Source organism: Chelonoidis abingdonii, chromosome 10 (assembly GCF_003597395.2).
Source record: "Chelonoidis abingdonii isolate Lonesome George chromosome 10, CheloAbing_2.0, whole genome shotgun sequence".
NCBI lineage: Eukaryota > Metazoa > Chordata > Testudines > Testudinidae > Chelonoidis > Chelonoidis abingdonii.
The window spans coordinates 48,602,371-48,627,178 of record NC_133778.1 but is presented as its reverse complement, the minus strand read 5'-3'; the positions used below and the strand labels follow the sequence as shown (position 1 = coordinate 48,627,178).

Here is a 24,808-nt window from a genome sequence, read left to right as displayed (position 1 = left end):
TGAGACCTCACCTGAATACTGTGGCAGTTCTGGTCCCATGTTTAAGAAGATGCAAACGAACCGGCTTAGACGGGCTACTAGGATGATCCTAGGATGGAAACCTGCCTTAATTAAGGAGACTCAAGAGCTTGGCTGTTTAGCCTAGCCAAAAGACGACTCCGGGGGGATATGCTTGCTCTATAATAAATATATCAGGGGGATTAACATGAGGGGGAGAGGAATTATTTCAGTTTAGTACTATGTAGACACAAGGTCAAATGGTACAAACTGGACACGTAGGAATTTCAGATTCAAATGACGAAGGTTTCTAACCATTAAGGGAGTGAAGTTTCGGAACAGCCTTCCACAGGGAGTAGTGGGGGCAAAAGACATATCTGGCTTTTAAGACTAAGCTGAAAGTTTATGAAGGGATGATATGATAGGACTAGTTTAATTTTGGCAATTGTTCTTGGATTATCAGAAGATAGGCGCTCAATGGTCTGCGATGGGATGGGATGGAAGTTACTTGCAGAGAATGTCCTGATGCTGTGGGGACCTTGCCCACATGCTCAGGGTTTAGCTGATTGCCATATTTGGGGTCGGGAAGGAATTTTCCTCCAGGGCAGATTGGCAGAGGCTCTGGAGGTTTTTCGCCTTCCCCTGCAGCGTGGGGCGTGGGTCACTTGCTGGTGGATTCTCTGCTTGAGGTCTTCAAGCCACAATTTGAAGACTTCAGTAACTTGGACATAGGTTAGGGGTTTTTGTAGAAGTGGATGGGTAGGGTTCTGTGGCCTGCTTTGTGCAGGGGGTCAGACTAGATGATCATATTGGTCCCTTCTGACCTATGAGTCTATGAGTCTTCTAGCCATGCTGTCTGGGATGCTGCCTGATGCAGCTCAGCGGCTGACTGGGAGAGGTTTCAGGCTTCACCCAGCTTTTCCTCTGAAGCTCAAGAGATCTCTCTCTACTTTATGCCTGCACAACCTTCTGGTTATTTGTTTGTCACATTCAGAATTAGGATACTGCATAGAAGGCAGGTTAATTATTCACCTCTTGTCAAACTTTTACAGTTTTTTGTTTTTTACAGTGCAAATATTTGTAATAAAAATAAATATAAAGTGAGCCCTGTACATTTTGTATTCTGTGTTGTAATTGAAATCAATGTACAAGTATTTGAAATTGTGTCAAACATCCAAAAATATTTTTATAAATGGTATTCTGTTATTGTTTAACAGCGTGGTTAATTTGTTTCACAGCGCGATTAATCACGATTAATTTGTTTAATCGCTTGACAGCCCTAATTAAAACATATTGGCTAACACGTATCCTTTTTAAAGTACCTTTTTTCCTTCACAAGGCCTAAGATGCATCCCTAATTTCCTGATTTGTTGGCACTGGTCTCACAATCTGTTGAGTAACTTCTGTGTTTAATGTCTTCATTTTAAATGAACACCTTACTATGTTCATCTTGTGGTGGTAAGGTATTCTTTTCTGAGGGAAGAAAATACAAATGGTCAAGTATATTGAATCTAATGTAGGTGGGTTTTTATATATACTGTGAAGTGAGATTTTTACGGCAGTAGGTTTATAGTTCCAAATCTAAGTAGTTCTTTGACATATTTAATGCAAAGTCATGGTTCTTCCTTTCTCCTTTACAGCTACATACTTGTTTGATGAGTGCTATCTTTTCCTGAAGTTGCACCCATTCCACATTTCCTGGGGGTGGGGGCAGGGGGAGGATGGTTGTATCACCTCTACACTATTTCCCTTCCCTCGTTCCCAGTTTCATGTTGTCTTCTCTGTGCTTCCACTCTCATCCTTCCTCCTCTAAGCAATAATTGCCCAGAAGTTTGGGGCTGTGAGGAGCTGCTGCTACTATCACTCATTTCTAAGACTTCTGCAGAGAAGGTCGTCATCTCTTCTGCTCTGTTGTACAGGTGGAAGCAACCAACAGAGGAGGAGGTTATGGATGGAGAATTGAATTGTTATTGCTGCAGCACTGTGTGGTGGCTGGAGTCGGGCACTGTAATTACTCTATTTAGCTGTTGCCTAGCGCTATCTCCTGTAGCATCTATTTAAGTCCAAAGCCTATAAGGACCACACAGGAGGATGGGAATTGAGCCCCAGTTTCAGTCTTGTAATTTTTTTCCTAGTGCACTACTTCCATTTCCCAGAAAAAGCTTCTGTGCTGTAGGAGTGCCTTCAGTTTTGCTAGATATAGAACTGTTGCAGGCACAGAATTTTAATCTGAAGACTAGTTTTTTAACCATTTTAATATTTCGTGCCTATAATTGTAGAGGTGAAGTCTGGGGAGAATATAACACTTCTGGTTTGTTTGTTTACAAAATTGTGTCTGTCATATGAGAGAGAGAGTTACAAACGTATTTGTCCCAATCTGGCCTTCTCTATGCAGACAGATGTGTTGAGTGTTCAGGATAAAGAGGGGTCTGTCTCTGTCTGTTTAAAACCAATTGTATAAAACTTTATATATAATTTTATAACTGCTTCCCGTATCAAAATCCAAAATCCTGATATAACTGCAACTTTGTTAGTTTTCAAAGAAGTTCTAGACTTCTTTCAACACTATTTAAAATCCATTCTAGTTCTTATTAGTGGTCTTCTCTTTGCCATTTGAATTTCAGCTGAGTCCAGTATTTCCCTCAATTTTATTTATGTTGGACTTGTAAAAGACCACTGAAGTTATTCTTTGAGTAGATGCAGCTTTAGATTCCACTTAACTGTTTGCATATCCAGTGCACCAGAGCCAGAGAATTTTGTCTAGCAGTATCCATAGAGGTGTAGTGCTTGTGCCCTGTGGCTGTAGCCCCTCGCCTGGCTATATGAGGTGATGCTTCCCCGACCCATCTCAGTTCTTTCTTATCACTTGTGGCTGGAGCTGGAGCTCTGTGATTCTTAACCTAACAGTTCCTGAGAATCTTTGGACTTTGTTGTTCTAGTTGTATATAGTTAGTAATACCCTAGTATTCGCGTTAGTTAGTTTTCCCTTGGTGATGCCCTCACCAGGGTTCAAATGCCTGTCAGATGAGAGGCGATCCTCAACGATGACTCTCTCACAAGGTGTTTGATCTGCTTGATGAGGCTCACATCAAAGAGTGGTGTTTGATCTGTGAATCATTCACAAAATTGACTCAGGTGGCTAGAGACCTTCGTCATGAGGCCTGCTTCGTTATCAAGGCCTACTTTGGTCATAGGTTGCCCTTGATCTCGGTGAGTGGTGCTGGCTGAAAGAAATTGCTCTCCTTTGAGTGTGCCGAAGAAAAGGTCTCATAAAACCGCTCCAGTCCTCATGGTGTCTTTTATTCCTCCTCCAAGAAGAGTACAGCTGCTGCTGGCATGTGGGATGAAGCATGTCCTTCCAACTGCTCCCTGATACCATGTAGGGATGCGAGAGGCTCTGTACCGTGAACTCAGGCTGTGGCCTTGGAGTGTCTGTTGGATCTGGTACTGACAAAGGTGATGCCAGCTCCAACTGTGTCCATGTTGACAGCATATCATGTGGCGTCAGATTTCCTCTGCCTTTCCGTCTAGAGGTCTCCTTTGGTCCAGGACTTTGCCAGGGCTATGGCATCCACAACCCTGCTGCCTGGACAGGCCACTGAACCTTTGGGTCTGGTGGCACTGCAGCCCGCTGTTTCTTTACTGCAGACCATGCAAGTGAGTCCGGTGCTGGGTTTGGCACAAGGGACTTCCTTGGCACTGGGAAACTCCTCAGCATCACTGCATTCCACTCTGCTGGTGTTACCATGGCAGCACCTGCTCCCCACTTCGGTACTGTCAGCTAGTGGCAGTACTGAAACAGCCTTAGTACCAACACCAGTTCTAGCACTGGAGACGGTTGAGGGCTACACTGGGCCAGATGAGGTGTTTCAGCAGTTGGCAGCGATCCTTCCCTTGCTTTGGATGATGGATGAGTCTGACTGGTTGCTTGCACCTTTACCCTCAGAATCTCAAGACTTCTTGGCATCCAGGGCAGCATCATTCTCCCACTCTCCATTTCCTGGCCTACACCTGGGACTGTTCATGGAGCAGCATGGGTACTGAGATCTGCGGTCAGGATGGGAGCCTGTGGCCTGGTGCCTACTGATCACCAAGACCTTACCCTTATGTCCAGCTGCCCCCATAGAACTTATGAGTTGCTCCTTGAGTGCAGAGGTCGTACTCCTTATCCAACTCTTAAGACAAGATAACCAATCATGTTAGTGGCTGGGGCTGTTCACCTGCCACAATTTCAGGTGCCAGTTGTTCCCCCTTCTCACCTCAGGGAGTCTTTAGAATTGCCCCATCCATGTCTGCCTGTTCAGGAACGGGACCCCTCATTGGCACAGTTAACTGTCTCTTCCTCATCCCTGAGCGACTCAGGTGTGTCTGACTCTTCCTCCCCTTCTGTGCCTGAGGACTTCAAGGCCTACCAAGACCTTTTGCAGTACATGGCTGCTTCCCTGGACATCCAGATGGAGCTCCTGCAGGAGAATTCCCATAAGTTGTTTGACATCCTTCAGCCATCTTCCCTCAGGAGAGTAGCTTCTCATACTCAATGAGGCATTCCTGGAGTTAATTGGAGCACACCGGCTTCAGTGCCACCCGTGACAGAGTTTGGAGAAACACTACTTTTGTCTTGATGAAGCGATCTGAGGGGTTCCACCTAGCTCCTAATTCACTCATCGTAACTGCCGTGAATGACAGAGCTTGACAGGGCAGATTGAAGTCCACTCCTAAGGAAAAGACCTCTTAAAGGAGGGACTTAATGGGTAGAAAGATTTGTACTACCTCTTACCTGCAAATGAGGATTGCAAACCAGAGGCACTGTTGTCCAAATACAACTTTGTAAACTAGACATCTGTCTGAATTTACAGACCAGCTGCCTGAAACCTCCAGGGAGAAATTTCAATCATTTATTGCCAAAGGCTCCTGGGTGACCATGCTAGACATAACACATGCGTCAACCAGAATGATGGCCTTGGTGGTGACCATGAGCAGGGCATCCTGGCTGCAAAATTCAGGCATTGCTCCCTATAGAGGACATGCCCTTTGATAGTTGGATCCTCTTTTTGGACAAAACCGACAAAAATGTGTACTCTTTCTAGGGCTTTGGGGGTGTATGCTGGCAGTGCAAAGATGCCAGAGGTGAGCTGCAGCAGTATTGCCTGCAATGCCCCTTTGGACAATTGTTCCCTCCTCAGAGACAGTGGCACTACCCCAGGAAGGGGTATAGGTCCCAGAGGTGGAAGCATTCAGGTTGTGGGTTTGGCCAGTCGACACACCCTCTTCCAATGCCATCAAGTGTTGTTTTTGACTTGTTTGTCAGAGCGGCAGTCCAGTTGTGACTTCTATTATCCTGTTTCTCTTCTCTCTTTCCCCCACTCTCCCCCCAATTTGGAGACAGGCTAGCTTGCTTTTTAGATGTTTGGAGCTCAGTTACTATCAACAGCACTGTCAAATTGGGTTATGCTATCCAGTTCTTCCTCTACCTCCCTGCATCTCACGATGTGGCTGCTCTGTGGTTGAATGAGGAGGAAGAGTAATGTTTGGCGGCTATTTGACAGGTTCTGCTTACTAATAGGAAACCCTCTATCCGGATGGTCTATTTTGCAAAATAGGCCCAGTTTTCAATCTGGTCATTGGCCTACGGAGTTCAGCCAATGCTGGCTTGTAATCAGGAATATTTGCCGCATCTTCAATTGTTGCACCTTATGCTTAGCTTGTTGAGGGCATATCTAGTGATGATCTCAGCCTTTCGTCCCCCCATTCATGGAAGATTGGTCTTTTCCAGTGTAGTGGTAGGGAGATTCTTGAAAGGAATTCTTTATCTCCATTTGCCATTGTGGAAACTGGTTCTCATGGGGAACCATAATATGATCTACATAATTTTTCACTTGGATGTTTTGTAAAGGCTTAAGTGGAGAGACATTGCAGAGCATGGGCGATGATGCTATGTCTGTAACGTGCACTGCTAAGGAGTCTTATTTATCAGCAGGGTGGATTTGATTTAAATCACTAGTCAGGAAGACTTGGTTTAATCATGGATTTCTACATAAAAGTGCCTTCTTGTTGGTTGTTGTAAGCTCAATACATATTCTTCGCAACTCAGAGATAGATGTAGGTTTCATTTTCTGAAGATACACACTATACATTTTTAAAGTGTTGTATTTTGAGAACTTTTCAGATTAGTTTTACAGCTATATCAGAAAATGAATGAATGGTTATTTCATTTACTAAAGGTAATTGAAGCAGATATTTATGAAGTCACTGGGAGGTGAGCTATCTTCAGTTCAAGAGGTTATTCATTAATATTTGGAGGATTTCCTTTGCAAGCTGTATTAGAAGAACATCACCAGACAGACATTTAAATTGTTTTATTTAACAAAAACAACAACGTTATGTATTCTGCATTTTTTTCTTCAATGGCGAACATATAACATTTTAACAAAACAATCATGAATTTTTGAATTTACTCAAACATTTAAGTTTTTTTTTTAAAATGAGGTTTGTTTGTTGAAATTGTTTTTAACTACAATAGTTAAATGAAATAAATATTTAAAAAAAAAACAACCAAACCAAAATTAAATTCACTATGTCAGTCAGGTCAACGTGAGAAACTTAAAAGTATTGGCTTCTGCATCTAACTCAGTCGTCCTCATCTTCATTTTCCTGTTTGTTCATAATCTGGAAAAGAAGAAGAAGTTTTCCTGCTTTTTCAGGTCCCAAACTACTTCTCAATTTAAAATGAATTAGTGCAAAGGAAGAAAATATTCTTTCTACGCCAGCAGAAGAAGCTACTGCTGTTAAAAATGAGATTATCACTTCAACAGTCTCTGAATCCAAGTACTTAAGTGACTTCTTCCAGTTCCCTGGTGTGACTTTCTTTAAAACATCATCAGCAAACATGTATTTCTTGAATGGTTCTTATTCCCAAACTGGCTCTCTTTTACAGCCTGCTGCCATTATAGGTTTTTCTTTCTAGTGAGAGAATGGTGTGGCAGATCTCAAATCAATGACAGCTGCACTCAGAAAGACCTCAAGATTTCTGGAATATGTTGCTTAAACAATTTCACTTTTGTTTCTACTTCCTGTCCTTCCCTTCTCACATTTATCTCCAGACTTCTCCTTGTCCAGATCTATTCTGTCCCCAGCAATCTTCTATTCATTGAACTTTTTGAAACTTTGCACTTTTAGAGGGAGGTAAGAGTTTGACTGTGTGTACACAAATTTCCAGGGAATCAATCGGGTTGAGGTCTGTTATTTCTCACCTCTATATATTATTTATTTAAAAACACTTTTGCTATTAACAAGCATGTCTCTGGAGACACAAATCCACAGTCTGAGAACTCCAAAACTAAGCATCTCTGATGGTATCTTCTACGTTGAGCACTGAGTCCCATTGGGTAGATAGATTATTTAGAGTAATCTTTCTATACAGAAGCCTGTGGAGCCCCATAAGATTGGGTCCCTAATCCATGAATTATTGGAACTCATTTACAAAACTTTTCTTAAACATTACATGAATATATTGTCTCATACTATAGAATTAGAATTTATAATCTCTATTACATTATAGCTCAAAGATAACTTATCATGGATCTTAATTAAAATGATCTTTAGATAGGTTTTTTTTCCTCAAAAAGCATTTTATAAAAAAAAATTCAATTTAAATAAAAAATCCGATTTTTTTTTTAAATCATTGATTTTTATCCACCCTGTTTATCAGTGCAACTTTTGTTTAGATTATCTTTTCAGTATCTAACAAAGGACTTTTTCACCCCTCTAAGATCCTGTCTTATTATATTAGAACTGACCATGATGCAAAAATTGACCTGCTTGTGTGTATGTTGTCACCTCCCCTGTGCAAAATTTAGATGGTGCAGTGGAATGATTCCAGGTTTCTAATTTATAAGAAACTTATGCTGTACAGGTTATTCATGGAATCCTAAGGACTGTTTGCTGTGGTGACTGTTCTTCTGTTTTATAAAATGGTGTATAAATTGTTCAGAAAGTTAAACTTTTCAGAAGAAAACTGATTGTAGTTGCTTTTTCTGTTTATTCCATATGGATTTTGTATAATTCAGTTACAATATTCTTCTTCGAGAAATGTCCTTATGGGTGCTCCACTGTAGGTGTGTCTGCGTCCCTGTGCTGCTGATTGGAGAACTTTGGTAGCAGTGTCCGTTGGGCCTGCACATGCATTGTCTCTCCTTGTACTGGGCCAGGAGGCTAGCTAGTGCCCAGGCTAACTGTCCTTAGTTCCTTCTCAAGTGCCTCTGGCTAGAGATAGAACCTTTAGCTGTCCATTAGTGGGTTGTTAATCTTTAGCTTTTAGAAACCCTTTAGCCTTCTTTTGGCTTTTATTTGACGGAGCCTTAAAAACCCACAACAACATAAAGAAAAAAGAAAAGACATTGTTCTTGTGTCAGCTCTCAGCCAGGAGAGGGGAAACCCCCCTTGACAAGGGTATGCCTGTGTCTCTGGGCTTCAAGAAATGTTGCACTTAAGTGAAGCAATCCTGGTTGTGGACAAGCACTCCAAGTTCATTTACTGCCTTGACGAGAGTCACATCCAACAAAGGTGTTTCCTCTTCCAGCAGCTCGAACTGAGATTGTGCAAGGACCGAGAGCTCTGCCAAAAAATCATCTTTATGGAAGCGTCTCTCCGATCCCAGCCCTCAGGAGGACATGAATCTTCCTTTCAGATTTTGACTTTGAAGGATAGTGGGTCGAAGAAACAGTCCAAGGGCTCCTCTCACAACTTGAAAAAGAGAGTGGGAAGTCCTCTCAGTGAGCCCAGGGATAGCCAAAAGTGATCACCGTCTCGCTTGGTATCCTGGGACTGAGATTGTCTGGCACCCATGTCTTGCAGTGACCATCGGTGTCTGGTACTGTTGATAGGCCCATAAACCCTTTTGGCATGGGAATCGAATCTTTGCTGGAGCGAGATGAGGGCAAACACCTTAAGATGCTCCTGGTATGTGAGCTGTTGGTGGTACCATCCAGCACTGGAGGGATCAGTATGGCAAAGTTCCCGTCTCCCCCAGCTTTGCCACTAATGCTGGGACACTTGGTACCAGCAGAATTCTATCAGTCTGATGCAGTGGTGTAGCTAGGAGTGGAAATTTGGGTGAGCCTCAACTTTTGAATGGATGGGCAATAAGACTCTGGTAGTTCAGCTTCTTCCCTGACACCTAACCCTTTTTGTAGCCCTGGTGCTCCCAAACAAAGGGCTTCACCTGCCAAGCTGGGCACACGCATGGGGTAGCTCAGAAAATGGTAAGGCAGAGCTGTTGGAGTGTAGCTTTCTGAAGGGCAGGTTCATAACTCCGTCCTGGATTTCAGGTGCCTGAGTGACGCTCCAGAGCTGCTCTAGCAGCACTATACCCCAGCTCAGATTTGAGTGGGCCTAGATGTGGCCCACCCAGGCCCACCTGTGGCTACACCCCTGGTTCAATGACCTGGCTATGTTGGAAGCGCCTGACTATCTACCCCTCAGTACCAAGATCACAGAATCAACCTATGGTCAACCAAGACGCATTTTCCCACAATCAGAGGGGCATGGCATGATGACAAATGATGGTTCGGACAGGGTTTCTCTGTACTCTTCCAAGCGCCATATGGGACCCAGTATCAACAGGGTTTGGGAATGTACCACCAGATGGCACTGCCACCATCTGGGTAAAGTCACCCGTGGGCACCTGCATCAGGCCCTATGCTACCGCATTGGCCATACTGGGACCCCAGGCAACAACACCAGCAGCCTGCCTTGAGGGCACTGAGCATCACCTGAGAGCCTCCCAGGTATGCCACCTCAGCTACAGCATCACGGTCCTCAGAACTCCAACAAATGGAGGAGCAAGTGGTGAACACAGAGGAGGGGGTCACACTCAAGGCCATATCCTCTTTGTCCGTGGACAAAGCGGTCATGATGTCGCCACCTTCCATGGCAGATGACTTCTGTTTGGTCCAAGAGCTGGTGAAGAGAGTGGTGGACACCCTCTGCATACCATTGTAGGGGGTTAAAGATATGCACCACCAGCTTACCCACATCCTCTATGCTTCATTTACCTACAAAATCACCCTACAAATTATTGAGGCCATCCTAGACCCTGCTAAGATGGTGTGGCAAACCCGGCCTCGATGGCCCCCGACATACAAGTGGGTGGACAAAAAAATACTATGTTCCCACAAAGGAATCAGAGTTTCTATTCACCTACCCACCGTCCAATACCATCATGGTGGATGCTGTGAACTCTCGTAGCTGACAGAACCCCTCTAGGACAACGACCTATGATAGAGCCTGGAAGTGCCTTGATGTCTTTGATAAGAAGGTGTATTCCTTTGCCACCTTACAGTTTCGAATTGCCAACTATTAGGTGCTCACGGCAAAGTACAGCTATGCAAATTATAATAAATTACACTTCTTTATTGATAAGCTGCCAGAGATCTCTCCAAGATTCCTTCAAGGCCGTCATCCAGGAGGAGCAACTGGTGGCAAAAACATCTTTGCAGTTGGCCCTTGATGCCACTGACACAGCTGCCAGGACCATCTCCATGGCTGTGGTGATGAGATGGGCATCGTGGCTGCACCTCTCAGGTTTCCCGAAGGAGGTGCAGACCATGGTGGAGGACCTTTCCTTTGAGGGTGTGAAGCTCTTTTCTGAGAAGACTGACGCCTCTCTCCATTCCTTGAAGGATTCTAGGGCCACTCTCAAGTCACTGGGAATCTATACACGGGCGCAAAAGAGATGTTGTTTTTTAGCCCTCAACACCAACAGAGTCCTTATTTGTCCCAGTTTCTGTCACAATGAAACAATTGGCCCCAGCGGAAAAAAGGAAAGCCTTTCAGCTCCCAGTTCTTGATTCAATAACCTGGCCCTAAACATTGCTTTTGATGGGCTGGTTAAGGTACCGCGAGACCACTCTCCACTACTATCTGTGAACATGCACCCATTTGGCCACCATACGGCAGCATTCCGCAGTACCTGGGAGTGCTAACCTTGGACAGATGGATCTTAGAGATCATCAGGTCTGGGTATTCCATCCACTTCACCTTCCTACCCCCTCCACAACACCTTTCCCTTTCCTCCTTTGGGGACTCTTCTCACAAGAGTCTACTATGGTGGGAGATAGACTGCCTCCTGTAGTGAAGAGCCAAAGAACAACTACCTCAACATTTACGAGTCAAGGGATTCTACTTTCGTTATTTCCTAATACCCAAAAGGAAGGGAGGTTGAAGACCCATCCTGGACCTCAGAGCTCTCAACAAGTTCATCCAAGCTCAGAAATTCAAGATGGTCACCTTATCGACGATCATTCCATCACTGGAACAGGGAGACTGATTTTTGGCCCTCGACTTACAAGATGCCTACTTTCCCATTTCAGTACTACAGGCTTACAGATGTTTCCTCAGGTTCACCCTAGTGCACGACTATTACTAACACAGTCTTTCCCTTTGGACTTTCATTGGCCTCGAGAGTATTATCTTTGACTAACCTGACTCTGAAGTCCCAGCCCTCCCAAGAGGGTACTGCTCAGGAGCACCAGTAGGGACAGTACTCAAAGGAGAAGTTACTCACCATGTGCAGTAATGATGGTTCTTTGAGATGTGTCTCCTTACGGGTGCTCTATTACGCTCCTTCCTCTCCTTTACTTCGGAGTTCTCGCTATGATTCTGCAGTAGAGAAGGAATTGAGGAGGGTTAGTCTGTGTGCACTGGCTAGCCTTGTGGCACAGCATGAGGAGAAACAGCGCATTTGCGGACTGCATGGACACTGCTACCAAAGTTCTCTGATCAGCAGAGCATGGATATAGACACATCTACAGTGGAGCACCCATAGGGATGCACATCTTGGGGAACGTTGTTATTGCACAAGGTTAGTAAATTCTTACAGTACATATTAGTAATAATTACTTTATTTGGTTATTGCATGCTGTATGCTTGTTTGACACTTAAAAGAAAAGAGAGAGAAAAAAAAAGCTGTAGAATTGTGTTTTTCCATTAGAAGATCCTTAAGCTAAAATGAGGGTGAGGACTCTGATACTTCAGGAAGTTTAATGAAAAAGGTATGTTTAGGGACCATTTTTCTTAGAGTAATACCCTTGTGCTCTCTTTCATTCATTGTTTCATATTCATTTCCATGAGAACCAGAACATTTTGTTTAGAAATTTCTCTTCCAAATGTTTTTTCTCTTCTCTTAGTCTGTAACTTTCTGAAACTAATTAGCTGCTGCAGAAGTTGATGATACAAAAAATTAGGTTTTTTAGGCTGTGGAATGGGAGATAAGGAACAGAAACTGGAATTGTATTTTTAATGCAAAATTTCTTGGTAGTGATGACTCATGATTGTGGGGCAAAACAGTGCAAAGATGGTTTTAAATAAATTGGCTTCTTAGTGGCATGACTTGTGGAGGATTAAGTTAGTAAAAATATTTGTTCCATATAGAAGTTCTATTGTACTTACTCTTTATATCAGCATTTGAAGGTACTGATAAGTTGTACTGTCAACAGTGTTTTTTTGCCACCTTCACTCGACCTCAAGTAGGTATTGTTTTGTCTAAATTTATTTTCCTCCTCCTTGATGAACTCTGGTCTGGAGCAGACATTCTTTTGCTAGAGTGTCTTACAGTAACTTATCCAGGTTTAGCCTCATAACCTTAATTATATGTGGAATGTGGAGAATGCTGTATGTTGTTTTTGCTTTATAACAAGATAGTGAACCCTTAATCACTTGGTTCAAGTATTAAAACATTCCTTGCAGCTTCAGTATTTGGTTTGAACAATGTAACTTGGCTATAGAAAATTAATGTAAACCATCAACATGTTTCAAATGAATACCCTCGTGTTTAGTTTTATCTTCCTCCTGTCTGTTGCAATTTTCTTTTTGGGTGAACTTCTGTTATTAATGATGTATTTAAATTTTTTTTTCTTCCTTCAGGAGCAGTATTAAAATGTTAAAAGCAGTATTAAAAAAGAGCCGAGAAGGTGCAAAGGGAAGCAAGAAGGAATCAGGTATGAATATTGAAATATTACTATACTGTAGATCTAATAATAACTCATGAATTCAGCATTTGACATTTTCATAAGTGGATATTTTAATTTTAATATTTTCTTAAGGAAATTACAGTTCTTCAAGTATATTTAAACAGAGTTTAATTATTTTAAGAGCCAAGACAAATTAATAGTAAAAAATTACTTAGATTCTTTTAGATAAAAATTATTGATAAATATCTGTGGTTTACAGACATTTGCTCTAAGTAACTCAATATTGTTTGAGATGATATGTCCCAAATGTGTACTTTGATATAGTACTGTCTGAAATCCATAAAAAATGCTTTATTTTATTTTTTGTAAATTATAGCCAATGCCATAAACCCACTGATTCGTAGTTGTCCATAGTTATGGCTAGGGTTTAGTCATGGGTATTTTTAGTAAAAGTCATGGACAGTAAACAAAAATTAACAGCCTGTGACCTGCCCATGACGTGTACTATAAATACCCCTGACTAAATCTTAGTTGCGGGGCCGGGGTGTGTGTGTGTGCTGCTCTGGGGAGGGCCGCTTGTGTGTGTGCGCGCGCGCGCGCTGCTCTGGGGAGTGGCGGGGTGTGTATGCAGTGCTTGGGGGGATCCAGGGGCCAGGGACATCAGCTGCTGGGGGCCACTGAGGCTAGCAGCACCAGCTGATGGGGGCCACTGAGCAACAGCTGCTCCTGCCGCCCCTGGAACCACTGCTCAGGCAGTCTCCGGGGCAGCCACACTGGCTGCTGCTCAGGTGGTCCCTGGGGCCAGCTGCCCGGGGCTGCCTGAGCAGCAATCAGTGCAGCTAGCCCCAGGGACGCTTCAGGGCACTGGTGTGGCTGGCCCCGGGGCTGCCCAGGTGGCTGGCTGTGAAGCTACTCCAACAATGGCCGATATGGCTGGCCCTGGGGCCAGCTGCTTAGGCGGCCCTGGGGATAGTCATACTGGCTGCTGCAGAAGTCACGGAGCTTGTGGAGAGTCATGGAATCCATAGGGTTGCCAAATTTCTGTTCGCAGAAAACCCAACACCCCTTCCCAAGGCCCCTCTCCTTCTCTGAAGTCCCACCCTCTGCCCACTCCATCCCACCTCCCTCTGTTGCTCGCTATCCCTCATCCTCCTCACTTGCTCATTTTCACTGGGCTGGGGCAAGGGATTAGGGTGCGGGAGAGGGTGAGGGCTCTGGCTGGGAGTGCAGGCTCTGGGGTTGGGCCAGGGATGAGGGGCTTGGGGTGCACGAGTGGGTGTGGGCTCTGGGGTGGGGCCGGAGATGAGGGATTTGAGGTGCAGGAGGGAGCTCCGAACTGGGGCTAAAGGCTTTGGCACATGGGAGGAGGCTCCAGGCTGGGACAGGGGCCTGGAGTGTGGGAGGGGGTGAGGGTTCTGGCTCAGGAGGGGCTCCGAGGGGGGCTGAGGGGTTTGGAGTGTGGGAGGGGGAGTGGGATGTGGACTCTGGGAGGAAGTTGGGGTGCGGGAAGGGGCTCAGGGTGTGGAGCGAGCTATGGGTGGCGCTTACCTGAGGCAGCTCCTGGAAGCGGCGATATGTCCTCTGGCTCCTGGGTGCAGGGGCAGCCAGGGAGGCTCCGCATGTTGCTCTTGCCTGCAGGCACTTCCACCGCAGCTCCCATTGGCCTTGGTTCCCAGCCAGTGGGAGCTGTGGAGCCAGCGCTTGGAGTGGGGACAGCACGCAGAGCCTCTCTGGCCGCCTCTGCACCTAGGGGCTGCAAGGATGTGTCGCCACTTCTCGTGAGTCACTCAGAGCCAGAGCAGGGAGCCTGCCTGAGGCCCGCTCTGTTGACGACTGGACTTCTAATGGCCTGGTCAGCGGTGGTGACTGGAGCCGCCAGGGTCCCCTTTCAACCGAGTGTTCTGGTTGAAAACTGGATGCCTGGCAACCCTAGGAATCTCTGACTTCTGCAACCTCTGTGACAGACACAGAGTCCTATCCATAATGTCTTTCAGGAAAAATAGGGTAGGTGACCTAGACTTGTAAGCCATGTCTATATGGGGACATTCAGGAAAGTAGTTAATTCCCTGTAAAAGGTGTGAAATCAATGTGTGTAAATTGAAGCATGTTAAAGCCCTTTCGGATGCTCTTGTTCAGGAATAAAGTGACTTTAACTCACTGTAACATCCTCTGGAGAACATAATTTATGCTCATTTGTCTTAACTTTCCCAAGTGTCATGTGTAGAGAAACCCTAAGTTTCATTAAAGAAATTGAAAACAGAGAAAACACTCAAAACGATTAATTCTGGCTGCCGTTAGGTCTCAGGAAAAAGAAAAAGGTATCATCTTTGTGCCTTAGCAAATGATGGGGATAAGCAGGCTTCACTTCAGACTGCAAGCTGCCTGAAAAAGGGTATTACATGCTTCCAAATACCATAGGCCCCTTACTACATGTCTGTCAACCAAAAGAAAAACCTACTGTGTTACTAGAACATTATTAAGGTTGCAAAGTCAAGCACTCAAAAGTTAGGAAGTGCCAGAATTAAGGTTGTCTGTGCAACCTTAATTTGTTCCCTTTGTGCATATGCATTATAATACAGTCTTTAATTATATGATCATGTACTACCTTTTCCCACATGGACTACTTCGTCATGCAGGGCAGGATGGACCTGCTCTGGGGATGAATCAGGGTTGTGTACTGAAGATGATACTTGTCTGCAGCACCTCTGCTTCATTTGTTGTAAAGTTGGAAGGTGTGTAATGAATGAAGCAAAGGACTTCAGGAAGAGAATTGATGGTTACATGGTTTAAAATAGTTGAATGGGGAATGGATCTACCCCTGATTGTGCCACAAAATTCCTATGTGATGCTAAGCAAGACATTTTAAATCAAATTTTTCAGGTGGTCGCTGATTGTATGATCCTCATTTTCTAGGTGGTTGACTTCTGATTTGCAGAAATGCTGAGCACTCATGACTGCAATTGAAGTTTATAGGAACTGTGCTTTATATGTTCAGATTGCTATATAATGCTATGTATTCTGGAAAAATGACATCCAAGGTGTGTCAGATTGGCCACTCAAAATTACTGTGTACTTGGGACTTTAATTTCTGTATGCCTCACTTCACTATCAGTAAAATAAGAATATTATCCCTTCATTTCACAGGGGTGTTTTTAAATAAATTAGTGTTTGTGAAGCATTCAGATGCTTTAGTGATGAGTACCATAGAAAGCCCATAAGGAAATTAATAATTTTGTCAACAGAGCAGCGTTTGAAGTAGCAGGGTGTCCAGTAAATAAGGCATGGGGCCACACATCGAACAAGAATAAAACAAAATATTGAATACTTACACCGCAAGTGAACACCATCCATCCTGCACTGTCACCGAGGCAAGAGTCCTGTGAAAAAAAGATAGTATGTAATCATGTAATTGGACTGTGTCACAATGCATTCGTACAGGGGGACAAAATTAAAGTGGCCTGGATAACCTTAATTCTGGCATTCTTCTTTGAGTGCTTGCCATGTGTATTCCACAGTAGGTGTCTGTGCTTGCCATGTGCACTGGTGCTGGAAGTTTTCCCCTCAGTAGTACCTGTAGGGGGAGTGCTGCTGTGACTCCTGGAGTGGCGCCGCTATAGTGGCGCCATAAGGGGAGCCACACGCTCCCTTCACACTCAGTTCCTTCTTGCCGCCAGTGATGGTGCAGTGGAACTACTCGCTCCAGCTTTGCTGCAGCTCATCTCAAATCTTGTTGGTTGTTCGGTAGTACCTCTATAAGTTAGTTAGTAAAAGTTCTAGTTTAGTTAGTTATTCTTCGGGCCGGGGCATGTCCCAGGGTTTAAATCATGTGAGTCTTGCAGACGTTCAATGCCCAGGAGTGACCTACACACCGACTGTCTCCGCTGCCTGGGTGAATCCCACATCAGTGACCGCTGTAAAATCTGCAGGTCTTTCAAACTCAGGTCAAAAAAAGAGAGAGACATTAGACTTCGGGCCCTTCTCATAGAGTCAGCACTGGCTCCTACCCCGGTGCACTGAGCGGAATCGGCACTGGATACTTTGTCTTCAGCGCATGGCGATCCCCTGGCACCTTCCGTTGGCTGGCACCGCTCTCCGTTGAAAAAGCAGAGGAAGGCTTTGTCATCTCAGAAGCATAGAGAGAGGCATGAGGGGAGGCTAGACCCATGTCAGGCAGCCCCTGTCATGGTTCCTCAGTATCGCACAAGGAGTCAGATCAAGGGGTGGACCCTATGGCATCGGTCAATATGCAGAGCCCGGTACTGGCTTCCTTCCCTGCACCAGATGACAAGATCGCAGCTCCGCCTCCCTCTGTACCGCAGGAGGACTTCAGGGCCCATCAGGAGCTGCTGAAGTGAGTAGCATCCAGTCCCCATCTCCAAGCTGAGGAGATGGAGGGACCTTCGGACTTGCTGTTTAACGTTCTCTCATCCTCGGCACCAGGCAGAGTGGCCCTCCCGTTCCATGAACATCTCCAATGCCCTCTGGCAAACACTGGCCTTCCTGGCCCCGATATCAAAAAAAGGCGGAGCACAAATACTTTGTGCCTACGAAGGAGCATGAATACCTCTATACGCACCCGGCCCCCAACTCCCTACTGGTGGAATATGTGAACCACAGGGAAAGACAAGGCCAACCAGGACCCGCACCCAAGAATAAAGACTCCAAAAGACTGGACTCATTTGACAGAAAGCTTTATTCGTCTGCCAGCTCTGGATAGCCAACCACTAGGCCCTCCTCAGTCGATATGAGTTTAACTTGTGGGGTCAATGCCAAAATTCGAGCCCTCCCTTCCAGAATGCGAAAGGAAGGAATTCAATCATTGGTGAAGAAGGGCACCGCTGCCGCAAAGGCTGCTTTGCAGGTGGTGGCAGATGTGGCTGATATGGCTGCTCGATCCGTGGCTTTGGCGGCGTCCATATGCAGGACATCGTGGCTACTGCTATCCAGGCTCTTCAGGGAGGTGTAGTCTGTGATGCAGGATCTTCCCTTTGATGGCAAGGACCTGTTCGCGGAACAAACAGACGTGAGACTCCATGGCATGAAGGACTCATGTGCCACCTTTCAAACCCTCAGGTTCTACATCCCGCCCAAGGAAAAGCCTAAGGCGCAAGCCTCTGTCCCTGCGCCCCAACCGAGATACGAGCCTGCCTACAAGATGCAACCTCAGAGGCAGTCTCGCTCTGCCCCACAACCTGGGCCCTCCAGGGTCAAGCAGCAGGGCAAGAGACGGTTTTGCCTGGTTGTGGGAGGGTACCCCTGTGACCTCCGAAAGGACCCTCTCACCAATAAAGTTAGTTTTCAGCAATCGCTTGTCTGCATTCCTTCTGGAATGGTCCTGAATAGCATTGGACCAGTGGGTCCTCAGCACCATTTCCCAGGTTTATATACTACAATTTGCCTGACACCTACCCTCTGTCCCCCCTCCCTTGGACAGCAGCGGGGACCCGTTGCATTTACCCCTGCTACATCAGGAAGTGGGTTGGCTCCTCAGCCTGAGAGCTGTGGAGAAGGTTCAGTGGGAATTCTGGGGGAAAAGGGTTTACTCCCATTTCTTCCTGATCCCCAAGGGGAAAGGGTGGCTCAGACCCATCCTGAATCTGCGAGGCCTCAATCGGTTCATGTCAAAATGCCGGTTCCGCATGGTCTCTCTGGCATGTATCATACCATCTTTGGACCTTGGCGTTTGGTATGCGGCCCTGGACCTTCAAGACGCATGCTTCCATATCCACATATTCGAGGGGCACAGACACTTCCTCCGCTTTTTAGTAGGACAGGACCACTACCAATTTACAGTCCTCCCCTTTGACCTGTCCATCACACCTAGGGTGTTCACGAAGTGTATGGCGGTAGTGGTGGCCTAGCTCAGACACTGAGAGATACAGATATTCCCCTGCCTAGACAACTGACTGCTCAAGGGCAGCTCGCTGTCCCAGGTACGCAACTACGTGGACCTGCTCTTGGCCATATGTGCCAAACAAAGCCTCCTAGTAAACGAGGCCAAGTCGACACTGGTCCTGGTGCAGCACATAGAATTCATAGGTGCTCTCCTGGATGCCTCCAAGGGGACAGGATCCGGACCTTGAAGAGGCTTATAACTTTGGTCACAGAGTTCCCTGTTACCACGGCCAGGGCATGCCTACAGCTCCTGGGCCACGTGGCAGCGTGCACATACGTGGTCCGCAATGCCAGGCTTCGTATGAGGCCCCTCTAGCTCTGGTTGGCCTCAGAATTCTCCCAGGCCAGGGACAAACTGGATAAAGTCCTCTCGGTACTGGTGCGGGTGATCGCCACTCTGCAATGGTGGTCCTGCTCCAGGGAATTCCTTTCCGGGACCCGACCCTGTTGCTCGACCTAGTATCTGACGTGTTGGACTTGGGCTGGGAGGCACACATAGGGACCTCACAGACCCAAGGTTTGTGATCCACCAGAGAGCTATCCCTTCACATATATGTCAGGGAACTCAGGGCGATACATTTAGCTTGCATGACGTTCAGCTTGCAGCTACGCTGCAAGGTGGTCAGAGTACTCACAGACAACACTGCTGCAATATTTTATATCAACAGGCAAGGCGGGGTGGGGTCCTCGGCCTTCTGCCAGGAAGCCCTCAGCCTCTGGGAGTATTGTATAGCCCACGACATGTCCCTGAAGGCTTTCCACCTGCCAGGCACCAACAGCATGCAGGCTGATCGCTTGAGCAGGGTTTTCTCCTCCCAACATGAGTGGTCGCTTCACCTGGAGGTCTCTCATCAACTCTTCTGAGAGTGGGGCATTCCCCAAGTAGACCTGTTTGCGACTCGACAGAACCACCATTGCCACAAGTTCTGCTCTGGGGGGGTGGGGTGCGGAGGTGGGGGAAAGCCCAGGGCTGGGGCAGCAGGGGGTGTGGGTGGAGGGGGCAGAGCCCAGGGCTGGGGGGGCAGGGGGTGTATGGGGGGGGGGGCACTGGTGCGGGGGAGCCAGAGGTGAAGCAGCATGGGATGTGGGGGTGGGAAAGCCCAGGACTGAGACGGCGGGGGTGTGTGGATCGGGCGGAGGGAGAGTCCACGGCTGGGGCAGCAGGAGGGTGCGAGGGGGAGAGTCTAGGTCTGGGGTGGGGCAGCCAAAATTTTTTTGCTTGGAGTGCCAAAAAACTTAGAGCCAGCCCCGTACCGAAGGCCTTTTGTCCCTTCCCTAAGGGTTTTCTTCCTTTGTGGGTTTTTTAAAAAAAGCAAAACAAAATAGGCCCCAGTCCTGCTTCAGGAATCAGCTGACCTCTGGTATTCTTTGCTTTCTTTGGGCTTAGCAGCTCTGTAGTCCTTGGTGGCAGGCATCTGCATTCACCCTCTCCAGATGGTGCAGCTAAGGTATAGGGCAGAGGTCCCCAATCTGTGGAGCGTGCCTCCCTAGGGGGAGCGCAGAGGACTATTTGGGGGCTTCTGGCCAGCCTCCCTGGAGGGCAGAGAGGGAGCACCACCCAGCTCCGCTCCTAGCCCTGGCCATTGGTTCTAGCTGCTGGCTCTGGCCACCGGCCCATCCCTGGGGCTCTGCTCCTGGCGTGGCCCCGCATCCCCAGTGCTCTGGTCCCAGCCCCAGCCTTGGCCCTCTTACCCCTGTCCATGCTCCTTCTGGAGCTGTGGCTGGAGGGGCATGACAAGGGAGGTGCAGGATAAAAAGTTTGGGGACCACTGGTGTAGGGGAACCTGGTGCCTGTCCCTAACCTAGGCTTCAGTCCCAGACTACACACTGGAGTGGCATCCACTCTGACTGAAAGGTTCCAATCCGCCCATCTTGAGGACTACTTCCTTCTTTGTCTCCATGGCCCTTTCCATCATCCCTCCTGGGCTAAATGCTTCCCCACTTCTGTCCTCAGGCGTCTTTAGGCTAAATTCCACTTCCCTGCTTCCATTTCCTTGCTTCCTCCTTAACCACTGTAGAGAGCCTCTAACACAGTTGGCATGAATCAAGAGCTTTTTTTATATAGCGCCAATAGGCAGTCACATGACCCTTCTGCCACATCCTCTGGCTGGTGACTGTAACTGTCTAAACTCAGTCCTTAAATGGGGCTGCCTCCCTTGGAAGAGAGATGCTGGCTATGCCCATGCTTACACGACCGGCACACTGTTACATACTTAGTGTTCAGAGGTTTAAGCAAAAATAAACATTTAATTATGGAAACAGAAATTTTTATAGGGTTTTAGATATTAAGTTTATTTATAAGTTATTTAAAAATATTACAGATATCCATTGGTGTTTCCTTTTGGTCTCCTGTACTGCCTACTCTTCACTAGTATATATTTGTTTTGTTTTGTTTTTTGTTTTCCCTTAAACATGCTACACTATTGTTCCATGTCAGGAATAGACTATATTTAGGAAAACTCAGTTTTTGAATATAATTATCCAAATAAATAATAGCACTGGATGCAAAATATAGTTATATTGGACTGAAGCTTGACCAGTCAGTCAGAAGAAGGGTGACTTCTTTTGAAAACTTCACATACAGACCAGTCAGTTATTTCAGTTAGTTTATTAGTGACATGAGCAGTGATGTTCTGTTGACCCCCATATCAAGCCTGAAGGAACAAGAATAATGGAAGTATTATGCTTAGTGTGCACTGTTCTTCCTGCAGAAAATCTCATCCAAGTTTCACATCAAGTGTAGCACAAAGCATGCATGAAAACTGCATTGATTTTAGTGAAAATTGGTGTCATTTGTGGGTTGTTGTTTTTTGCATTTAATTTTTCTTTGTCATTTTATATTGTGTCCAAAGCAACCAAGATATGCCACAGAGACGTTATTACAGTGTGTTTTCTAATAAGTTTCACAAAGATATAGAATCTGAGGAAAACAAGAATCAGATTGAAGTTTTTGGCTGTCTGTGAATGGACATCATAATGTTTATTGGACACGCAGGAAATCTAGTGATTTGAATCTTTTATTTTTTTACAAGTGTTCTGTATCTGTTAAATCTATCAAAGGTTCTTCTTAGTTTAAGTTTTTACCTTCTTAGTTTTCAGTTTCGCTTACCCTGTTATTTATCATCCTAGTCCCTTTATATAAACATCTTTGACCTAAATGTATAATATAATATAGAATAAGTATTTGAATGTGCAGAATGTAATAATTAACGTATTTACTTTTAGTAGTAAGTTCCGTTGTGCTTGAAATAGTCAAACACCTTTTTGATATATTCTGAAGGATAAATCTGGTAAAAAGTGTTTTTTGACAAAACACAATCAGACTTGTGTTGAGCAAATGTTATGTGAGGTTGGAAAGTAGATTTTAATTAAAAAACTTGGACATTACTCTCGTTTTAATACCTTTTTTGAAAAAAAATTCAGTGACTGTTGTGCTTTTTGGGCATTTGCTTTGGAGTCTTTAGTTTTGATTGCTAAAGTAATGTCCAGTCATATTGTTTTGCTTCTCCTCCTCCATTTAGGATTATTTTAGTCTAGGTCACAATTAAAAGCATGGCCTACAGTACAGGCACAGCACTTGAATATCAAATACAAATGCACCTAAATTTGCTGATGTGATAATTTTGTTTAATCGTTGTAGCTAAATTGCCACTTTCATTTATAATAAAGCGCAATGGAGTTGTTTGGCAAGCAAAAAAATATTTATTAGGCCACCTACTTAATCCTTTAAAAAGAAAAGTTGTACCTTTTTGAGAAGACTTCTCTGTAACAGTAAGGGTTTGTCTCTCAGCCGAAGCTGTTTATTTAGAATGTGTGTTTAACCCTCACCTTCCCTACCTTCCCTATGTGATCTCTCATTAAACATCAGTGTTTAACACTTATAATTAAGCCAACAGTAAGTAGGGCTTCAGATACCCTTTCATCAAATTCAGGGTTTGCAAAATCATTAAATAAAATATGTTTGCATTTTAAAACTAAATCCGCAAATCCAGTTTGCTTTTGGTATGTAAGCCCTGTATGCTAGGTTTTGAATTTTAAGTGAAAAGGGTCGGTCTTGTGCATGCAGTTTTGATACCATTAGTGGAATGTTGAACTTGTGCTGGAATCCTTTCAAGTTTTAGTGTGACTTTTTTGGTCAGTCTTCTAAAAATGTCTCACAACAGAAGATGCTTTGTTTCATGCTAAAATATGGAGCTGTTTTTGATTATTCTGCAACGCTTTGCCCATTTTCTGTGGCTGTTGGCTATTATTTGAGTTTAGTACAGTGACTTTTTTTGCTGAGCAAGTAGGTATTTTGTGTGGTGAAGCAATTCTTTTTTCCAGAAACTAACTCCAAAGAGATCTTCTAAGTATCAAAACTAGCTTTGATATTTGGGTATTCACAAGCAATAATTATTTCAAATGCCCTAATTTCTATTTCTCACTTTTATTTCTTTTAAAAACAATTGTCTTTTTTTAAAGGAAACAATTTTTGCTAATGCAAAAACCTCCGTTACTGTTAGTGGTTCAGATTTGGGGCTGTTGGAGAATTAATCAGTGGGCGGGAAGTAGATATTGAGGATGAACAAATGGGTTCAGATAAAAACAGACTGGTACAGATTTTCGTCTAGCCATTGAACTTCTTGTTTTAAGGTTTGCCCTGGGCTGGTTCTGATTTAATTCACTTTTACTGCTGTCCAGGTGCCTAACTCCTGATGAGTCTTCTCCTCACAGGCTAGGTCCTTCCTTTGTCTTGTCCCTCCATACTTTGGTGTGACAGGAAAACATGTAGTTGGATGATTTCCCCACCTCACCCCTCAGAGGTGTCTCTTAGGTGACAGAAGTTAGTTTTCCTTTCCCAGGGCCAGGGCCTCATGCCTTGGGCAATGAGTTAGGGGTAACTTCTCCAATTCCTCGATGTTGATAATGTTGTTGGTGGGAGTGGGTCTCTGGTTCCCAAGGGTGGGGACCTGATACTCTGGTGCCTCAAAATCTTTAGGTAGTGCTCTGGAAGCAAATTCTCCTCCCCATTCCCTAACCGTGGTCTGGAGTGAGTCTCTTGGTCCTGGGGACAAAGGCCCGATAGCCTGTCCTTGCCTGTCTCAGGCAACATTCTTACCTGCTCTGAATTGCCTGGGTTTAGTTTAAACAAGATGGAATCTCTGTAAGAGACAACTGAAGCTTTGTTATCAGCATATAGTGATTAAAAAAATAGGTGTATAGAAAACAGATGGACCATGCCGCCCTACCCCATATACCAGGGGTTCCGAAACTGGGGGTCGGGACCCCTCAGGGGGTCACAAGGTTGTTATACTGGGGGTTGTGAGCTGTCAGCCTCCACCCCAAACCCCGCTTTCCCTTGAGCATTTATAATGGTGTTAAATATGTAAAAAAAAATATTTTTAATTTATATGGGGGATCGCTCTCAGAGGCTTGCTATGTGAAAGGTGTCACCAATACAAAAGTTTGAGAACCATTGCTATATATTGTCACCTGTTCATTCCCATGAAGAAAAAAATCAGGATGGAGGTGAAATGTGAAGCAAATTGGGTTTAAAAAAATCATATTTGAACCTTCAGTAATCTTTCTGGCACCTAGAATTTAGAGGTTGTGATGGCACACTCTCTGGGGTTTGAAATAGCATCTGACAGTGGCATGTTATGAGGGAAACCAAATCTCTTTTCTTCAGGACTCAGAGTTCCCCACAAATCTGTGGAATCTCTTTTCTCCTCTGTGTGTACCCATTAGTGGGAGTTATGTATATATCATGAAGAATCTCATTCAGCTGCATGAGACTGTTTTTAGCAAAGTAGAAAGTACTTTAGAATGTTGGATAATCCTGTCTGCTTAGGTAGTATTGATCAATGGTATCGTATGGGCACACAGCCTGTTAATTTGTAGGTTTCTGGGAAGTCTCTTCACTGCTCACTTAGAACCTTTACAGAGATGTCATTGAACTACTGGTGGCA

General features: G+C 45.1%; 1 protein-coding gene across 3 annotated transcripts in view; it reads left to right on the top strand.

Moving 5' to 3' along the window:
* The window catches only part of TANC1 (tetratricopeptide repeat, ankyrin repeat and coiled-coil containing 1), a 158,464-nt gene that overhangs the window by 1,296 nt on the left and 132,360 nt on the right, over positions 1 to 24,808 (top strand). For all 3 annotated transcript variants that reach the window (XM_075070211.1, XM_032795123.1, XM_032795121.1), the window contains exon 2: positions 12,919 to 12,992. In XM_075070211.1, the coding sequence (XP_074926312.1) occupies positions 12,932 to 12,992 (61 nt within the window). In that variant the 5' untranslated portion in view covers positions 12,919 to 12,931. The remainder of the gene's footprint in view (positions 1 to 12,918; positions 12,993 to 24,808) is intronic.